The sequence below is a fragment of the Bombyx mandarina genome, chromosome 04 (genome assembly GCF_030267445.1).
Source record: "Bombyx mandarina strain Sakado chromosome 04, ASM3026744v2".
Classification (NCBI taxonomy): Eukaryota; Metazoa; Arthropoda; class Insecta; order Lepidoptera; family Bombycidae; genus Bombyx; species Bombyx mandarina.
The window spans coordinates 3582478-3600479 of NC_143211.1; the positions used below are offsets into that span (position 1 = coordinate 3582478).

The window sequence follows — 18002 nt, forward strand, 5'->3', positions numbered from 1 at the left end:
CCCGCACCTGCCGCTCGCGATCCTTTGTTTTCTGCTTTTTTCTGACTCGCACCCGTAATTTACATTCGAAAGTCCGGATTCGGCCCCAATCGGCGGCATCACCTGTCGCCGGAAGGGTTCCTACGTCTTACCTGGGTTTTTTGTTTTCGCACATGTGCCTTCCATGAGTGATCAGAGAAATAGATAAGGGCCGAATCGAAGCGAGACACCGGAATCTCGACGTTAATGTTGTTTCCTTTTTGTAAAAGATAAGCATTTTCCGAACATCTCATCGTTTTTTAAACGCGGAAGATAATTGGGGGATCTTTTTTTTCAATGGCGGCCCTTTTAATTTAATCAAGCCATTATTAGTTTCGCACTTGTACGAAAGACGAATATTGCCTTTATTCTAGTAAATATCACCCTATTTATGCGAGGTTTTCACACTTTTCTCTAAAATTTGAAGACTATAATAGTATGAAGTGTTCTCTTATATGCCCTCGGTGATATCCAATACTGTCCTTGTTTTAATCGATCACACAACTAATAAATACTTCTCAACATAATTAACGTAAACTCGTCCGTTACAGGTATCCGTTCAACGACTCCGAGCACGCGTCGCTGTTCGCGAAGATATCGCGGGGCTTCTTCGTGGTGCCGGAGTGTTTGTCGTCGCGCGGCAAGTGCCTGATCAGGTCGTTGCTCCGTCGGGAGGCGGGCGAGCGGCTGAGCGCGGCGGCGGTGCTGCGACACCCCTGGCTGGCGCGGGACCCCCGCAACGAGCTGCCGCCGCGCGCCGCCGCCGCGCTCGACCGCCTCGTGCCCGACTGTCTCTAGTGACGCCCCGCCACGCTACGCCACGACCCGCCCCGACAAGCCCCGACAAGATACAAACGTGGGCTGTATTTATGAATTAGGGTCAACCAGGGTACTCGCAAACAATATTTTCGTGTTTTCACCTTGACGGGAGATATTTAATTTATTCGATTATTACAAAACATAAACATTTTTTTGAACTGTTAACAATGACCCTGGTCTCCCGCGATGGAGCGCCAGAGCGGCTGGCCCGCGACTGCTCCTCTCTATTTATTAAGTGGAAGCTCGAACGATGGTTGAGAACCGCCGCGGCTCGCGTCCCCCGGCGGTAGTGCGAAGGGGCCGCCCCCCGTCCACGTGGAGCCCTCTGTCGGCTCCTGCGTCACATCATCGCTGGCCTCGCGAGCGCGACGCGATCCTTACAATTTCACATCAATATAAATGGGTATATTGCATTGAAGTTGTCGTTCTAGTATTAGGTAAATTACCTATGTATATTTTGTAATTTATATATAGTTATGTCGTGTAATTATGATCTCCACCGATGTTATTTAGCGATTATACACGATTGCCATTATGTTGTTGCGCGCAGAAGTGATACTTAGTTCTTTTGTTTTCACAACGTTACAGTTGCTTCCATCATCTTAGGTTTATATAATTTTTTTTAAATTAAATATTATTGTTTATGGTTTTTTTTTCTTAATTTATATAAACGTTGTTGATTAATCGGCGATTCAGCGTTCGAAATTATTATTCTGTTGCAAATCATTGTATACATTGTAACCTACACATCACCAGGTACCTAGAATGGTAACAGTAAGCGGTCAGTGCCATGTATTTAATTAAATAAATGGATAAATAAATAAATAAACTTAATTTATTGTTGTTTGAATAGTGAAGGCGCTATGGCGGCATTAGTTATCTTAAATCATTATCTCTACACGGTACCTAGTGTTGAGTTTTTTTTTTGTGATGTTTTCATACTTTGTTAATTATGTTCATGATCAGTTACGTTTATTTCGCAATCATTTAACGGACTCGTACGTTTTTTTTTATTTTATTGTTAACATCATTCGTGTTTTTTTAATCATTTTACTTTGTTTTTTTTTTTTATTTACGTCTCTGGGTTCAGTTTCAAAAATTCGGTCAGTCTTTGTTGAAAAAGTACTGTACAATAGTAGCGATACGATGTAAAATATACTTTAACTACTCTAATTTATACCAATTGTAAATAGACTTAAGATAATTTAAGGATAATCGTAAAAAAAAAGCAAGAATGATAGAGGGAATTAAATAATTGAAAAAAATATTACAAAAGTGCTTTAATTCTGAATACCTACGTTATACCCTGTCCCTAATTCATAGTAAAGTCGTCACAGCCTAAAGAATTAGATGTCCAGTGCACTCGTATCGAGGGATTTGACCGTTCCGTAATTCAAAATCCGCAGACAAGTTAAAAAAAATTCTGCCGTGAAGCAGTAATGCGTTTTGGTTTGAAGGGTGGGGCAGCCGTTGTAACTATACTTGAGACCTTAGAACTTATATCTCAAGGTGGGTGGCGCATTTACGTTATAGATGTCTATGGGCTCCAGTAACCACTTAACACCAGGTGGGCTGTGAGCTCGTCCACCCATCTAAGCTATAAAAAAAAAACATAAGTGAGAAGCTTCAGAATACCGGTTGGGGTATGGAATAAGTCCTAGGGGGTATCCTCCTGATGCTCTACTCCAATACAATAAAAAAAACGAAGCTATTTTTTCATGGAATCACGTGATATAAAAACGAGTATCTATATAAAAATAGTTACAAAATGCGTTCATAGGCACGAGAAACTGCAATAAATTTGACATTTCGATCTCCTGTCATCAGGTCATTCACATCATCATGTGTGGTCCGATGAATACTAGCTACGATTGTGTGCCTGTCAGCACATCTTTAGCAACTAAAGTGTAGTTAGGTGCTTAATATTTGTATTAGACATTTAAATGTTCTAATAGTATTATTTGTTTTTTTATGAAAGTCGATGTGATAATAGTACTTTTTTTAAAAGACGCACTTCTGTGTTTTTATTATTTGTTCATATTTATATAATGATAAATTCGAATAATACATTAAACTTTAATACAGTGCAACACAAAAGTTGTCGTGCAAATACCAAATGATAATAAAAAAATTCATTTACATATCTAGAAGAACATTAATTTTCGGTAGATTGATAGAATCTACCCGTGTGCCGCTTACAACACGTTGTACCACCATTGCAACGAATTTTTAAAAACTCTCTAGCCTCTTTTTTTTCTACCTATGCTGATAGCCTTGAGAGGGCTATATCAGCGTTACCCTAGCGTGTAGATAAGCTCTCGGGGCTTAAACCAGGTGTTGCTAACACTGGCTATAGCAAAAGCAGTGCTTCGTAGAATCTATCACCGGATCGGGAACGTGACCTACTGAGAAGACCCAGCGAGAAACTCAGTGGGCTACTGTAGACAAGGGCACTAAGCAGAAACAGCTCTTCTCCCATGTCGGGGCTACCACGAAATAATAATCCCTAGAGCCCAGAGACAGTAAGTACAATTTTTATTTATTTAAGTATCCCATCCATCATTTGACGATAGTCTTTATTGTCAAAAATGGAAAGACATGTTATACATTTAAACATAAAATGCAATAATTCCAGTCTAGCAATACATATCGCCGATGGCATAATGTTGAAAATATTAATTCTTCAATATCTTATAATATGCATTAGGCTTTGGAATACTTTTTTTACGATTACAGAAACAACCTTAAAAAGACATCAATGTCAAACAGTTTGGGTGCGGGCTGTATGGGCCGGTTGCTGATATAAAGAAAACTTGCGCTTTGTGCTGCAATATGGTTTATTTGAATGTTCATACACTTGATATTTTATTAATATGATAAACACGTCCGCTCGCGGTGAAAAGTAAAAAGGGAAGAGAGTGGCATCAACAATGTTGCCAGTCATGTAATTTTATTTTCTGTGCTAAAATGTTGGAGTTGCCAACATAAACTTTTTATTTTACATTTCATAAAGAAAATCTCATATCTTCCATTGTAATACAGGATTATGAAATATTACTGAACGGCGTAGATTGACGGGCGGACTCACAGCTCACACTAAATAATTCCGTAGGACATTTTTAGGGTACAAATAAAACAATTAACAAAAAAAAGATTTATTCATAGATCGCCGTTTATTATTACACTAAAATGATCTCGCTGCATCTTTCTCTGTACAATGGTTCCTTCGATACTCTCAAAGCGAAGTTGACGTTCGGCGCGTATTGCGCTACTAGTACAGGCGCTCGGCTTTGCTCGGCCCGTGCGCGGCCGAGTACTCCTGCATGCGTCGCTCGAGCTCGGGCCGGAAGTGACGTATGAGTCCCTGCACCGGCCACGCGGCTCCGTCGCCGAGAGCGCAGATCGTGTGCCCTGCTCAAATAAACATTTAATCAATTCGAGTTTTAGACATTCCTTCTCGAGAATCGATTTCAATAATTAATAGGCAGTAAAATCAAGCGGTGATAAAAATAACTTATTTTTTTATTTATTTTTTATTGCTTAGATGGGTGGACGAGCTCACGGCCCACCTGATGTTAAGTGGTTACTGGAGCCCATGGACATCTATAACGTAAATGCGCCACCCACATTGAGATATAAGTTCTAAGGTCTCAGTATAGTTACAACGGCTGCCCCACCCTTCAAACCGAAACGCATTACTGCTTCACGACAGAAATAGGCAAGTTGGTGGTACCTACCCGTCCGGACTCACAAGAGATCCTACCACCAGTAAATTCTAATAAAATCTGTTTTAATTCTAAAACAATAGTAGTCATACAATCAAAACAATAGGTTTGAAGGGTCTGGCAGCCGTTCTAACTATACTTGAGACCTTAGAACTTATATCTCAAGGCGGGTAGCGCATTTACGTTATAGATGTCTATGGGCTCCAGTAACCACTTAACACAAAGTGGGCTGTGAGATCGTCCGCCCATCTAAGCAATAAAAACAATAACATTTAATTATATTATTTTAGTGTAATTGTACTGTTTGAGTTTGACATACATGCGAGTGATAATACAACCTAATTAAAATAGCTTTAGAAATATTACTTTACGTCATTACTTTAGCTAAGTTACTGTTAATTGTAATTTAAAAGGTTAAGTTTGGTAGCTCTATCTAAAAGTAAATATTTCATAATATTTAAATGTTCATAACATACTAATTAATGTATATGGTGATAATAGATGGCAGCACATGTATTATTTATGTAACATGATTTATGTATGTATGTATGTATTTATCACTACATAGTGTAGAACAAAGTCGCTTTCGCTCGTCTGTCCCTATGTATGCTTAAATCTTTAAAACTACGCAACGAATTTTGATGCGGTTTTTTATAATAAATAGAGTGATTGAAGAGGAAGGTTTATATGTATAATAACGTTCATTAAATAGTGGAGAAATCAATAATAAATTACAGTTTCCGAAGCGAAGCGAGGGCGGGTCGCTAGTTAGGTATATGAGATTAGTTTATTTACTTTATTCTTACTTATTACTTATTAAATATATCAAAATTAGAATACCGCCAACCTCCTTGACATATGAGGTGATTTCATTTTATTACACGTTATTATTCTTTGATTTTCGAGTTCGTCCATTAGATACAAAAAAAATCCTGTTTCAACAAATTTGTGCAACTATGCCCAATCGTATTGGATAATGTAACATGTGCCACAGATATTAGACTACAAATTCTTTGGAATAATTGCTTTATGGTTTAAATAGGATGAAACTTACTCCTATGACCTCAAACCATACCAATAGTAAAATCACACAAATTTTCGCAATATTTAAAAAAAAAACCATAACTAGCATTTAATAGTAGGCACAATACCCATGTGCATTAGATACATCGTGTTGTAAAATTTTATTAATTTTAAATGTTATTAATAACTAATTGGAGCTTTTGACGCCACCCAGCCTTTCTTTGCAAAACATTCTTAATATAAAAAAAATATTTGTCGTACCTTCGATTTGTTTCGAAATTTCCCACAGCATGTCGATTTCTTTCGGTGAAGCATTACCATCGACGAATCTGCATAAAAAAATAATTCACCAATTAAATTCGAACAACCGAAATTACGATTCTTAGTAATAAATACTTAGTCGATATTTTTATGATGAAAAAATTCCCACCTGTATATAATCTTGTTCATCCAGGAGACACCTTCGCGGCAAGGAGTGCACTGGCCGCAGGACTCGTGCTTGTAGAACATGATGAGTCGAGCGATGGCCTTCACGATGTCAGTTGACTTGTCCATGACAATGATGGCCGCCGTGCCCAGGGAGGTCTGCGCGGCTACTAGACCGTCGAAGTCCATCAACACTGTCTCGCAGACGCTACGAAACACAAACACAACAATTTGAATTAATCTTAAATTACGATCACTGCTGGGTTTTTTTTTTATTGCTTAGCTGGGTGGATGATCTCACAGCCCACCTGGTCCCAAGTGGGTGGTTACTGGAGCCCATAGACATCTACAGCGTAAATGCGCCACCCACCTCGAGATATAAGTTCTAAGGTCTCAGTATAGTTACAACGGCTGCCCCACCCTTCAAACCGAAACGCATTACTGCTTCACGGCAGAAATAGGCGGGGCGGTGGCACCTACCCGCGCGGATTCACAAGAGGTCCTACCACCAGTATTGAAGTGCACTCACTTCTTGGGTATGAGCGGCGTCGAGGAGCCTCCTGGTATGATGGCGAGCAGGTTGTCCCAGCCGCCGGTGACTCCGCCCGCGTGCCTCTCGATGAGCTCCTTGAGCGGGATGCTCATCTCCTCCTCCACGGTGCACGGCGTGTTCACGTGACCCGATATATTGAACAGCTTCGTGCCAGAGTTACGTTGGCGCCCGAACGAAGCGAACCACTTGCCGCCACGCCTGCAGATCGTCTGGAATCATATATTTAGCTTAGACAAAATGGTGACCAAGTGACTGTGACAATTCCTCGGAACACTCCCAATGAGCCAAAAAACCTTTTTAAACTTCAAACTTTACAACAAGAATAACTATGGGACTTTCCACACTTGCCTCTTTCACACTAAGGCTTTATCTATATATATAAAAATTAATTGCTGTTCATTAGTCTCGCTAAAACTCGAAAACGGCTGGACCGATTTATCTAATTTTGGTCTTGAATTATTTGTGGAAGTCCAGAGAAGGTTTAAAAGGTAGATAAATATATGAAAATGCTAGGAATTAAATAAAAATAACAATTTTGTTTTCCCTCTGATGTGTCCACCGTTGGGCGGATTCCTTTTGTTTGTTTTAAGTTTATTTTATACAAAAGTTTAGTTCTTTTATTTATCGATTGAGGCACTACGAAGTCTGCCGGGTCAGCTAGTAAATGATATAATAACAAAGTTAAATATTGGTGGCTGTCAGGCTGTGGAACAGAAGTGTTAGTCATTAAAAATTTTAACAAAACCAACTACTACTATTATTATTATTACTTACGGGCGCTACCGCGATTGTTTCTACATTGTTGACAGTGGTGGGACAACCGAACAAACCCACGTCAGCTGGGAAAGGAGGTTTGAGCCTCGGCTTGCCTTGTTTGCCCTCAATGGACTCAATGAGAGCTGTCTCCTCACCACAGATGTATGCGCCGGCACCGCGGTGTACGAATATATCAAAGTCATAACCAGAACCACAAGAGTTCTTACCAATGAGACCGGCTTGGTAAGCCTGTAATGGAATATAAAGAATAGAATGTAGTGAGAGTAATTGAGTATTGGCATTTTCCTAACCTTGATATTATGTATTTTTTTAAATACATTTTGTTGTGAAAAAAATCATAGTTCAATCAAGTTGGTAGATCTTTTTTTTTCTAATTTGGGGTTTAAAATTTCTCCCGCCTACCTGGTAATTGTACCACAAGCTGAGCGCTATACTAGCGATAGACGTTGCTGCAGTGTGTGCGACATTTGGAAAAAGTGAATTGTGAAATCATCAGCCTTAGTGGTCTATATTTTTATTGTTACATACATACATATACATATACTTCATACACCCCTAAGAAGTCTCAACATTTTTTGAATAAAAGTAGCTTAAGCCATTATTTAAGAAATTCACTACTCGCCCATACAAATTCTGTCAGAATTGAGAGAGAGAGAATACACTTTATTGCACACCAAAACACAATTTACATTCAAAAAAACAATCAAAAAACAGATAAATTTGTACAATAGGCGGTCTTATCGCTAAAAGCGATCTCTTCCAGACAACCGTTTAATTTATATAAATTCTGGAAAATATAAAAAAATATAGCAGGTATGTTGCGGTGTACTATAGATAATACATTATAGAAAATATATACATACAATAAACAAAATATATACCGTTTACATATAATATGAAATATATACTTATTATTATATACCAATATAAATACTTACATACAATACATACTAATATACTTACATACACATAATACATCAACAGTATGGAAATAATAAATGATGATGCAAACAAACAGCACTAAGAAGATAAGTAGTGTTCCTTCACCATTCTTTTAAAACAGTTTAAAGTTTGAGCACTTCTCACTGCATCCGGCAGAGCATTCCACAATCGAACCGCCTGGACGGTGAATGAATGATCAAAGAATGATGATGAATGCGCCGGCATTTTCAGTCTCAGGCTATCCGATGATCTCAGGGAAAAATTATGCGTATCACGTAGAAACTCGAAACGTTCTTTGAGATATATGGGGGCATGGGGGTTAAAGAGAGTACAGTATAGTAATGAAAGGACATGAGTATTGCGGCGAAGGCGAATTGGTAACCACTTGAGTTTAGTGCGAAATTCAGATACATGATCATATTTCCGTAAACCAAATATGAATCTTATGCAGAAATTTTGTAGCCGCTCAAGTTTATCAAGTTGTGTTTCAGTTAAATCAGTATAGCTGGCATCGGCGTAGTCAAGAATTGGAAGAAGGAGAGATTGTGCAAGCGCAGTTTTAGTGGCAGTTGGAAGAAAATTTCGTAACCGTCTCAAAGATCCAGCTGTTGCAAACACCTTCCGGCTAACCTCTTTTATCTGAGCGTTCCATGAAAGGTTTTTATCAATTAAGATTCCTAAATTTTTCACAGTATCACTGATAGGAATTGGTACGCCATCAAATAAAATAGCTGGAAGCTGCGACCATTTCACTTTCGAGCACAATCTTGAACTGCCGACAACAATGACCTGTGTCTTCGACGGGTTCACCCTCAATCCATGCGAATTACTCCAACGGGATAATATTGATAAGTCATTATTCAGCGTCTTCATCGCGTTGGTCAGTTCTGACAAAGAAGTTTGTGTATAGATCTGTAGATCATCTGCGTACAGGTGGTAGGAAGAAGTAAGCTGTATAGAAATAGAATTTATAAAAATTGAAAAAAGTAAAGGGGATAAAACGCCACCCTGCGGTACACCTACGTGCGTTTCACACCATGAAGAATAGGCATTCTCACAGTGAATACGCTGTCGGCGACCAGACAGGTAACTTCGAAACCAATCAACCACGGTCGGAGATATGTTAATGGAGCTAAGGATGGCTAGAAGTATGTCGAAATCAACGGTGCCAAATGCATTACTGAAATCCAGCAATGCCAACACCGTCAGTTTCCCACTCTCCATGCCAAGTCTGATGGCATCCGTAATATTCACCAGGGCTGTGACTGTGCTATGACCAGGACGAAAGCCGGATTGGTAAGGGTTTAAAAGCTGATTCCTTGTAAGAAACTCATTGAGCTGGATGTGAATCAAGCGTTCTAAAACCTTTGAAAGGAACGGTAAAATGGAAATTGGACGGTATTCTGAAAAGGATATAGGATTCGACTTTTTTGGCAGTGGTGTAATTTGTGCTTCTTTCCAAGCCTTTGGAAAGATGCCGCTAGATAATGAATGATTGAGGATATGACAGATAACAGGAAGGATTTGGTCCAGGATAGGAAGGATCATATTACGGGCGACACAGTCACTTCCAACTGCATTGGAAGTTATAGATAATATGCTCCGCTTAACATCACAAGCCGTTAGGTGATTAAAAACAAATGGAGAGCAATTTGGGACTGGAAGAGATGAAATATGATTTAATGTTTTTGATTTAGTTGTCCCATCAAAATGTGACGACGCACAGAAATGTTGATTTAATAAATCAATACTCGAATGAGATAAATGAGTGTTATGTTGTGATTTTCCAATCCCCAGTGATCTAAGAAATTTCCAGACTTTAGCTGGATCTCCATTTTCGACAGCACTATGGATATGTTGGCGTTGTGCATCCCTACACACCCTGTTGCAGTGATTACGGATGCGGTGATAATTTGAGCCATTTTCGAGGGTAGGTTTTTTCTTATATTTTAATTTAGCAGCCGCCTTCTTGATTAAGATACTTTTAATTTCATTAGTAAGCCACGGCGCTGGCAAATGTTTTATTCTTACTGGTCGACATGGTGCGTGCTTGTCATATAGACCAGTTAATTTTGCATTGAACTGATCAACTTTCTCATTGATTGAGGTAGAACACGTCAAAGCAGTCCAGTCAATGCTGCCTGCATCTTCTCGGAGACTTTCAATATCCATACCGTTAAAACTGCGCAGCAGAAGAATTTTTGACTTAGCCTTAGGAGGTCGTACTTTGTATGAGACGAAAATGAGATCATGATATGAGAAAGCGTCAGCTGAACATTGTCCATGGTCAGCCACGTAATCAAGAGAAGTAACGAAAATAAGATCAAGAAGTGAAGGAGCACAGTTTGGAAAATGATGTGTCGAGTTCAACGGTAGAATAGTTAAATTTACCGATTCGATCATCGAGTGAAATAAAGTAGTGCGAGAATTATTTTTAAGGAGGCATGTGTTAAAGTCACCCATGATAATGGTATGAGTATATGAAGGCATTATGTTTTCTAGCAAAGTTTCAAAAGAAGTAAAAAAATCTATACTTGACGAAGGACAATAATAAACACCAAGTAGCATCTTCGTGTGTTGAAGTTCTATTTCAAGAAATAAGTGCTCGCCCGCACATGGCGGTGTAGGCTGTGCCGATACATTAACAACTGTACAATTAAAATATGAACGGATATAAATGGCAACGCCACCACCGCCACCAGTAATACGGTCGTTCCTAAAAAGTTGAAAACCAGGAATGTTATAAGATGTAGACGGAAGACATGGCTTAAGCCAAGATTCTGACACAAGTATAGCATGGATATTCTTAGAATCAAAACTTGCCAGCATGTCAGGGAAATGAGCCGGAATACTCTGGGCATTGATATGAACGACATTAAAATTCCTAGGAACACCAGAGAACCGTGAAGACAATGTTTCTGCTAAAGAAGGCACACTAATATCGCTGTTGTCGCTGTTTGCTGAATAAAAAGTTTCAGATTCACTTGTATCTGTTGAGTTGAGCATATAAGTAGAGAAAATAAGTATATATATATATTATACACAATATCAAAATATCAATACGGTTATGAATATATATACAAATTAATAATACCCACCAACTGGGAAAGTATCTATGAAAATTAATTTAACTATAATAGAGACAAAACAAGCCAAAAGACAAACAAAATAACAAAATAAAAGGAAATCAAAGTAGCAAAATAGAATACCTATATAAAATATACGTAGCAATTAGGTAGTATAATCTTATTAGAAAATGAAAACATTAAATAGTAAATACAAAGCAAAAGAAAAAAAGAAAACAAAATAAATAAATAAAATAAACTAAAATTAAAGAAATACAAATCAGAAGCATGAGTGGCAGTGAAAAGATTACAGTATACTTAAATTCATCTCGACGTTTTCTTTATTAAGCTTCGCTTTAAACTTAATACGTGTAATTTAGCTGTATAGACGAAGATCCTTTTGCCACTTGAAAGTTGACAGTTAAAAAATCATGCACTGTCACTGTCACTCAAATATTTAAATTTAAAATTAAATGTACCTACCGACAAAAGGCTAGGTACTTATAAGCTAAAAAACAGGTAGTTTTGAAATTAATATTATAAACAAAATTAACGATAAATAGTAAAAAAATTATAAAAAATAATAATTAAAAAGTTTATAAGGAAACTTAATTTCACTTTGTCACCTGTTAATCCTGTTATACACAAGAAAGGAAACAAACAAGAAGCAAGATTATCACTATCACTTTCTAGCAGCAGCGCGCTTTGTCTTTACCACAACCGGTTTTGTAACAGCACGCTTATGAGCATCAACCTCAGGGACTGCCTCCGATGTGTTCTTTTGAAGATGATTAAGATCTCGATGTGTAACGACGCGATGTTTGATGCCATCCGCTCCCAAAATGTAGACGCAGCCATCCTTGGTCCAGACCTTCTTCATGCCGAATCTACTCCGTGCAGCCATGAAAATGTCGTGCCGCGCTTTCGTCAGAAACTCCGAAATAGTAAAGCCGGTACCCTTTAGTTTTGTTTTAGAAAACCAAACTTGACTGCGCATTTCATACGTTTGGAATTTTATCAGTATGGGACGAGAGCCTTCGGATGTTGACAATCTATTCATACGGTGACATCTTCTAATATCAGCTGAGGAGAACTCGGCCAAAGCAAGATGACTGCCTATGAAATTAGACAATACCTGTTCAATTTGCTCACCCTTAGTCTCAGCTACTCCGTGAATGATCAACATTTTTCTACGGCTGCGAGTCTCTGTATTATCCTGCATGCGCGCGAGCATCTCCACCTGCTGTTGCAAGTTATTAAGTGCCTCAGTAATGAATGCCCGAAATGACGAAAATTCCAATGCCAAACTTGATGATGTGGTTGATGATTCTGGAGACTTGTTGAGCTGGGCTTCGAACTTCGCCATACGTGCATTAAACAGCTCTGACATCTCAGCCAGTGAAGATTCAAGTGGATTCATAGTAACAGAGCAGTGAAGTGTGTAGAAGTAATTAATTGTAAGGATAACACTTTTCCAGCTGGTAGGTACAATCAGTTGTTAGAATAAATCATATAAATAATGGTGCCGTAATTTTTTCTTATTTTACACAATTTCCACAAAAACACAGTATTTTCGTTTCAACACACAACTACCCACGTTCCCAATTGATACAGTAGTTACAGGATTAAACGGACACACATAAGTTGACTCCACCTATCATTAACTTAAATTACTGTTAAAGCCTTTATTTTGAAATAAAATGTTTCAAGTTCAATCAATTGGTGGTTTAAAAAAAAATTTTTTTTTTTTATTTAAAATATAGAAACAACTTTTTTGTGTTAAACAAAATAGTTAACCAAATTTACCTCAGCAATAGCAACTTGCAAATTGCTTGCTTCATTGTAGAATTCACCTCTGATGTAAATGTATGCTGCTTGTGCACCCATTGCTCGGCCAGCAATTAGGCATCCTTCCACCAGTTTGTGGGGGTCGTGACGCATAATCTCCCTGTCTTTACAAGTACCAGGTTCACCCTCATCAGCATTCACCACCAGATATTTTGGACGGCCATCTGATGGCTTGTTCATGAATGACCACTTCATTCCTGTTGGGAAACCTGCTCCTCCCCTGCCTCGAAGGCCAGATGTTTTCATTTCATCTAAAATTTTATAGTTATTTGAGTATATAGCTCCTATCATAAATAAACAGTGTTTATGTTTATAATATTACTAGATTCTGAATTTTATTTTTAAATATGAAAATTTGTTGCCCTATCTGACATTGTTGCTGTATTCATGTAGACCTTGAAATACATTATTTGTAGTAGCTACATACTAATTATTTTTTGGGATCCATAAGACCATTTACTGACAATTTTACTAAAATTGAGCTTAAATTAAGGATTTGGTCTAATTTCACACACCCCAAAAGTATTCCCATTTTTCAAAATTAAGGCTAAACTTGCTGAGAGAAAGTTTCTAAAAAATGGATACATAAACTAGACAAACCATAAGGTTCCATTTTATCATTTAAATTCATTGTTCTCGATATATCAACAAAAAAACAGATGATTGTAATTGCGACAAGAAGGCAAGACGTTTTATAAAAGTTCATAAATGAAAAAAAAAACATTTCAAAAATTGTTCTGAATTGACTACCAAGGGTTGAAGCCCATTGTTGTAAGTAAATGTTTGTTTTCATTTTTTACTTAAATAATAAGTGATTATCTAATGATACCATATATATTAAACTAATTTTTGTAAAAAAAATACTACTTACATAAGAATAAATAGATATTTTTCTTATAAATAATTACATTCTTTTTTTTTATTTATTTCTGCAAGAATGGTTATTATTGTAGGCAAGAAAAAGTTTTGTGGCTCTTTAAAAGCTTAAAAATTTTGAAAATTGTCATTTTTGGCTCTTCCGACTCAAAAGGTTACCGACCCTTGGTCTATCCAATAGCATAACTTAGCACTCACTAACGATCCAGTCGGTTCCTTTCAGTAAAATCTCCTTCGTCAAATACCAGTCCCCTCGGGCGAGAGCACCTTTCAACCTCCATTCATGTCGACCATACAAGTTTGTGAAAACCCGATCGCTATCGGCCAGCGGTCCATACTTGTCTTTTGAAGGCGCCTGGGTCTGCTGGAAGCGCACCGGTACATTGTTGACATTAATTGCCAAAGGCCCAATAATGCCTAAAATAAGATGTCAAAATTATGTAAGAAACTAATATACGTGAAAGCAATACAACAATGACACCATTTTTACAAATTTTTATCATTACTTCCTGATCGCTTACGTAACGTATATGACTGAAAGTAGATGGACAACTTACCCAAATGTGGTTTTGTGCCCTGAATCACTCTTGTCAGTGCACCAGCCATATTTCTTGCTGAAAAAGTTTCACACAGATTTTGCCTTCAGTCAAATCAAATTTAATGACAACAGTGTGTCAAGTTGTGTCAAGACTCAAGACTGACAGATTTTGTTCTTTGTTTGGTCAAGAAAAGGGAAGTATAGTCATAAGTGAAATAAATAAATTATTTTGCAGGTTGTTATGTCTGATCTATTAATGAAATGATATTCATAGAGGAATGAAAGAAAATAGAATTAAATAAAGTAGAGGTGAGTATGAACTCCGCTCTGTTCATTGCGATATTGGTCAAATCAACGCTCTATATAACAAAGTTAATAATAGTACACTTTATATTTTTGCCACTAATTTATGTATGGTTTGTATTAAAAGAAATACTTATTTTGAACATAGGTAGGCAGGTGTGTAAGTACGGTACATATTACACTATTAAATACGGTTTAGATATTTTTTTTCATTTTATGACCTGGTGACAGAGACCTTTAGGTCATATCTATTTCTGTAATTAAATCATAAATAATACCATGAAATTTAAATCATAGATTATACACGATTTAAATTCTATCAACCAAAGAAACTGAGGGGATTTAAAATTTTCTTAATTTAAAGTTTTAGGTGAGCATTTATTTATCCAGGCGTTATCTTTTTTTGCTCTTTGTTTGAAATGTGATACTAACTTTTACATTATACTAGCAATTGAAGAGGAAATTTCGTTACAGTAATTTAAACATACTTGTAATGTTTACTAAATAATTTGAAAAGAGACTCAATAAATTAATACGGGTACGGCTGTCTAAATTGATTAGATAACAAGTGCACAGTGTACATACTCACATTTTTTTTCATTTATTGTAGAGAACTTATCCGTTTTCCACTATGGCTGCTGTGATTCCACCAGTAACAAAATTATCCACATCTATTATTAGGATTCTCGGTTGTAATCCAGGTCCAATGACTCTTCAAGGCACAAACACGTATCTCATTGGTTCCGGTAAAAAGTTTGTATTTATTTTCCTTTATTTTTCCAAATTAATTTCTATGGCTAATATCTAATTGTTATCAATCTTATAATTTATTTGTTGAGAATATGTTGGTACCATTTCATACAATAGACTAGAAGTTGAACAGTGGACTAAATAAAATTTTAGTAGTTCTTTTCCCATCACTTATTAAAGAGATTTTTTAATTACATGTTAGCAATTACACATCTCTTATTTATGAATATATTTAGTCGAATCTTAGTTGACACTGGAGACAACAACATACCCGAGTACCAGAAACATTTATCAGATGTTGTGAACTCCGAAAAAGCTAACATAGAACATATTGTTCTCACTCACTGGCACCATGACCATGTTGGTGGTGTTGAGAACATATACAAAACTATAGCAAGTGAGTATATCCTGAAGAAATAAATATATATTATCAATAAAATTTAAAAAATAAATTTATTCCATTTGAAGACTTATTAATCTCTAATATCACTCATAAAAAATCAATTATGCATTATCAATGTGATGTGTAAGAAGATAAATTGTTCATATAGTTATATATAAATTTATATTGACTATTTGTGACAGCTTATGAGTGGTCACTGAGGCTAGATGCTCTCAGAGTAGCTGAAGACAGCATGAGATGGCGCATTGTGAGTACAATAGTCATTGATGGAAGGAGTTACAACCCTCAGGCTGATTGCTCAAAGACGATCATGAGTGTGGTTTCAGGAACACAACTTTTCCCATGAATTTACTTTTATTATTTATGCATTAGATGAGTGAATGAGCTCACAACCCAACTATTGTTATGTGGTTACTAGAGCCTGTAGATATCAATAAAGTAAAACCCTCCACCCATCTTTAGACTGTTTCTGCAGTAGACAGCTAACTGATCCTTCAAACCCAAATGCATTACTGCTTCACGGTAGAAATAGGCTAGATAGGCAGGATACCTGCCCATGCTACCACACAAGACGACCTACCATCAGTAATTATGCAAATTTGATTTTTCATATTATTGCACTGGCTGTTTCAGTCCTCACACCAAGACCAATTTCGTTGTCATGTCTGTGGACTCCAGTAATCATTTTACATCAGGTGGGCAGGTGAACAGGAGCAACAATATAGCTAATACAGTATTTAATAAAATAAAAAACTCTAATGTAATTAAGCAATATAGGTATAAGGATGAATAATATGTCACACACTATCTAATTGAATATTTCATAGAAAATCCCATAATATGGAAGCATAAGAAGAGTTCAGAAGATTCTGCTGATAATGAACTACCACCATCTATTCCAATAGAATGGCTTAGAGACGGACAAGAAATCAAAGTAGAAGGAGCTACAGTCAAAGTGCATCATACTCCAGGACACACAACTGACCACATAGTGTTAACATGTCTGGAAGAAAACATTTTATTCAGTGGCGATTGCATATTAGGAGAGGGGACAGCTGTGTTTGAAGACTTATACACATATATGAAAAGTCTGCAAAAAATATTGGACTTAAAACCAAACATTATTTACCCTGGTCATGGGAATATAGTAAAGGTATAATTGTGCCCTTTTATAAATAATATTAATGTAATGTTCTTTACTAAAACGTGAATACGTTTTTCTTACATACTATACTAGCGACACGCCCTCGCTTCGTTTCGGAAACTGTAATTTATTATTGATTTCTTCACTATTTAATGGATGTTATTATACATATAAACCTTCCTCTTCAATCACTATCTATTAAAAAAACCGCATCAAAATCCGTTGTGCAGTTTTAAAGATTTAAGCATACATAGGGATATAGGGACAGAGAAAGCGACTTTGTTTTATACTATGTTGTGAAGAATATTGGGTTAAAGTTATGAGATACTGAAATTTTATATACTGAAATACATTTTCAGGATCCCGTTGAAAAAATTGAATATTATATAGCTCACAGAAATCAAAGAGAAGAACAAATATTAGAAGCTTTGAAAACAAATTCTGATAAAAATCTAAATGAAATGGATTTAGTGAAAATAATATACACAGAGACACCGGAACATTTGTGGCCAGCAGCTGCATATAATGTAAATCAACACTTGACCAAATTAGTTAAAGAATGCAAAGTTAAGTGTATTAATAATGATGGTGAAAATAGATGGCAGTACATTTCAAAGACGTCTAGTAATTTATAAAGTTTACTGAATTTATTGACTGCAGGGCCAGCTGTAGTTAGTAGAAATAATAAAATTATAAAGCTATTTTATTTTATTTTTTATTTATACTATTTTATAATAAATGAAAATTATGTTTATAATTTTGTTTCGTTCACATAACCTTGTTTCTATTAAT

The 18002-nt window shown here is 36.6% G+C and overlaps 4 protein-coding genes across 8 annotated transcripts in view; 2 read left to right on the plus strand and 2 right to left on the minus strand.

Annotated features, from left to right (window-relative positions):
• LOC114249136 (tribbles homolog 2) overlaps positions 1 to 2112 on the plus strand; it is a 35000-nt gene extending 32888 nt beyond the window's left edge. The window contains exon 5 of the mRNA XM_028182609.2: positions 570 to 2112. Coding sequence (XP_028038410.1) covers positions 570 to 816 — 247 coding nt within the window. The 3' untranslated portion in view covers positions 817 to 2112. The remainder of the gene's footprint in view (positions 1 to 569) is intronic.
• A 1864-nt stretch (positions 2113 to 3976) lies between these two features.
• ND-51 (NADH dehydrogenase (ubiquinone) 51 kDa subunit) lies at positions 3977 to 15097 on the minus strand. The gene is made up of 8 exons (XM_028182608.2): positions 14630 to 15097; positions 14271 to 14489; positions 13155 to 13447; positions 7339 to 7569; positions 6541 to 6773; positions 6016 to 6219; positions 5847 to 5914; positions 3977 to 4248 (listed from the first exon to the last, which is right to left on the minus strand). Exons 1-8 carry the CDS (start codon positions 14676 to 14678, stop codon positions 4109 to 4111), a joined length of 1437 nt encoding a protein of 478 aa, XP_028038409.1. The 5' UTR covers positions 14679 to 15097; the 3' UTR covers positions 3977 to 4108.
• On the minus strand, positions 7990 to 13128 carry LOC114244220 (uncharacterized). Its single transcript, XM_089740460.1, has one exon. It carries the CDS (start codon positions 12766 to 12768, stop codon positions 12031 to 12033), a length of 738 nt encoding a protein of 245 aa, XP_089596586.1. The 5' UTR covers positions 12769 to 13128; the 3' UTR covers positions 7990 to 12030.
• Positions 14895 to 17916, plus strand: LOC114249126 (beta-lactamase-like protein 2 homolog). Of its 5 annotated transcripts, XM_089740457.1 has the most exons (6): positions 15265 to 15283; positions 15362 to 15451; positions 15524 to 15666; positions 15900 to 16060; positions 16894 to 17219; positions 17570 to 17916. In XM_089740457.1, the coding sequence occupies exons 3-6, from the start codon at positions 15545 to 15547 to the stop codon at positions 17843 to 17845; spliced, it is 885 nt and encodes a 294-aa protein (XP_089596583.1). In that variant the 5' UTR covers positions 15265 to 15283; positions 15362 to 15451; positions 15524 to 15544; the 3' UTR covers positions 17846 to 17916. The 5 variants fall into 5 exon arrangements, with proteins under 5 accessions (XP_089596584.1, XP_028038396.2, XP_089596583.1 ...); XM_089740458.1 differs by lacking the exons at positions 15265 to 15283; positions 15362 to 15451 and adding an exon at positions 14895 to 14919; XM_028182595.2 differs by lacking the exon at positions 15362 to 15451 and having other exon boundaries at positions 15173 to 15283.
• The last annotated feature ends 86 nt before the right edge of the window (positions 17917 to 18002 follow it).

What these genes read in the sequence shown, in the direction of transcription:
- LOC114244220 (XM_089740460.1), bottom strand. Translation starts at nt 12,768, where the DNA reads ATGAATCCACTTGAATCTTCACTGGCTGAGATGTCAGAGCTGTTTAAT.
- LOC114249126 (XM_089740458.1), top strand. Translation starts at nt 15,545, where the DNA reads ATGGCTGCTGTGATTCCACCAGTAACAAAATTATCCACATCTATTATT. An exon ending in CATATACAAAACTATAGCAA is followed by an intron (nt 16,061 to 16,893) that starts GTGAGTATATCC and finishes AATATTTCATAG; the next exon opens with AAAATCCCATAATATGGAAG. An exon ending in GTCATGGGAATATAGTAAAG is followed by an intron (nt 17,220 to 17,569) that starts GTATAATTGTGC and finishes ATACATTTTCAG; the next exon opens with GATCCCGTTGAAAAAATTGA.
- ND-51 (XM_028182608.2), bottom strand. Translation starts at nt 14,678, where the DNA reads ATGGCTGGTGCACTGACAAGAGTGATTCAGGGCACAAAACCACATTTG. An exon ending in TGCAAGTTGCTATTGCTGAG is followed by an intron (nt 7,570 to 13,154) that starts GTAAATTTGGTT and finishes ATTCCATTACAG; the next exon opens with GCTTACCAAGCCGGTCTCAT. An exon ending in ATGAACAAGATTATATACAG is followed by an intron (nt 5,915 to 6,015) that starts GTGGGAATTTTT and finishes TTTTTTATGCAG; the next exon opens with ATTCGTCGATGGTAATGCTT.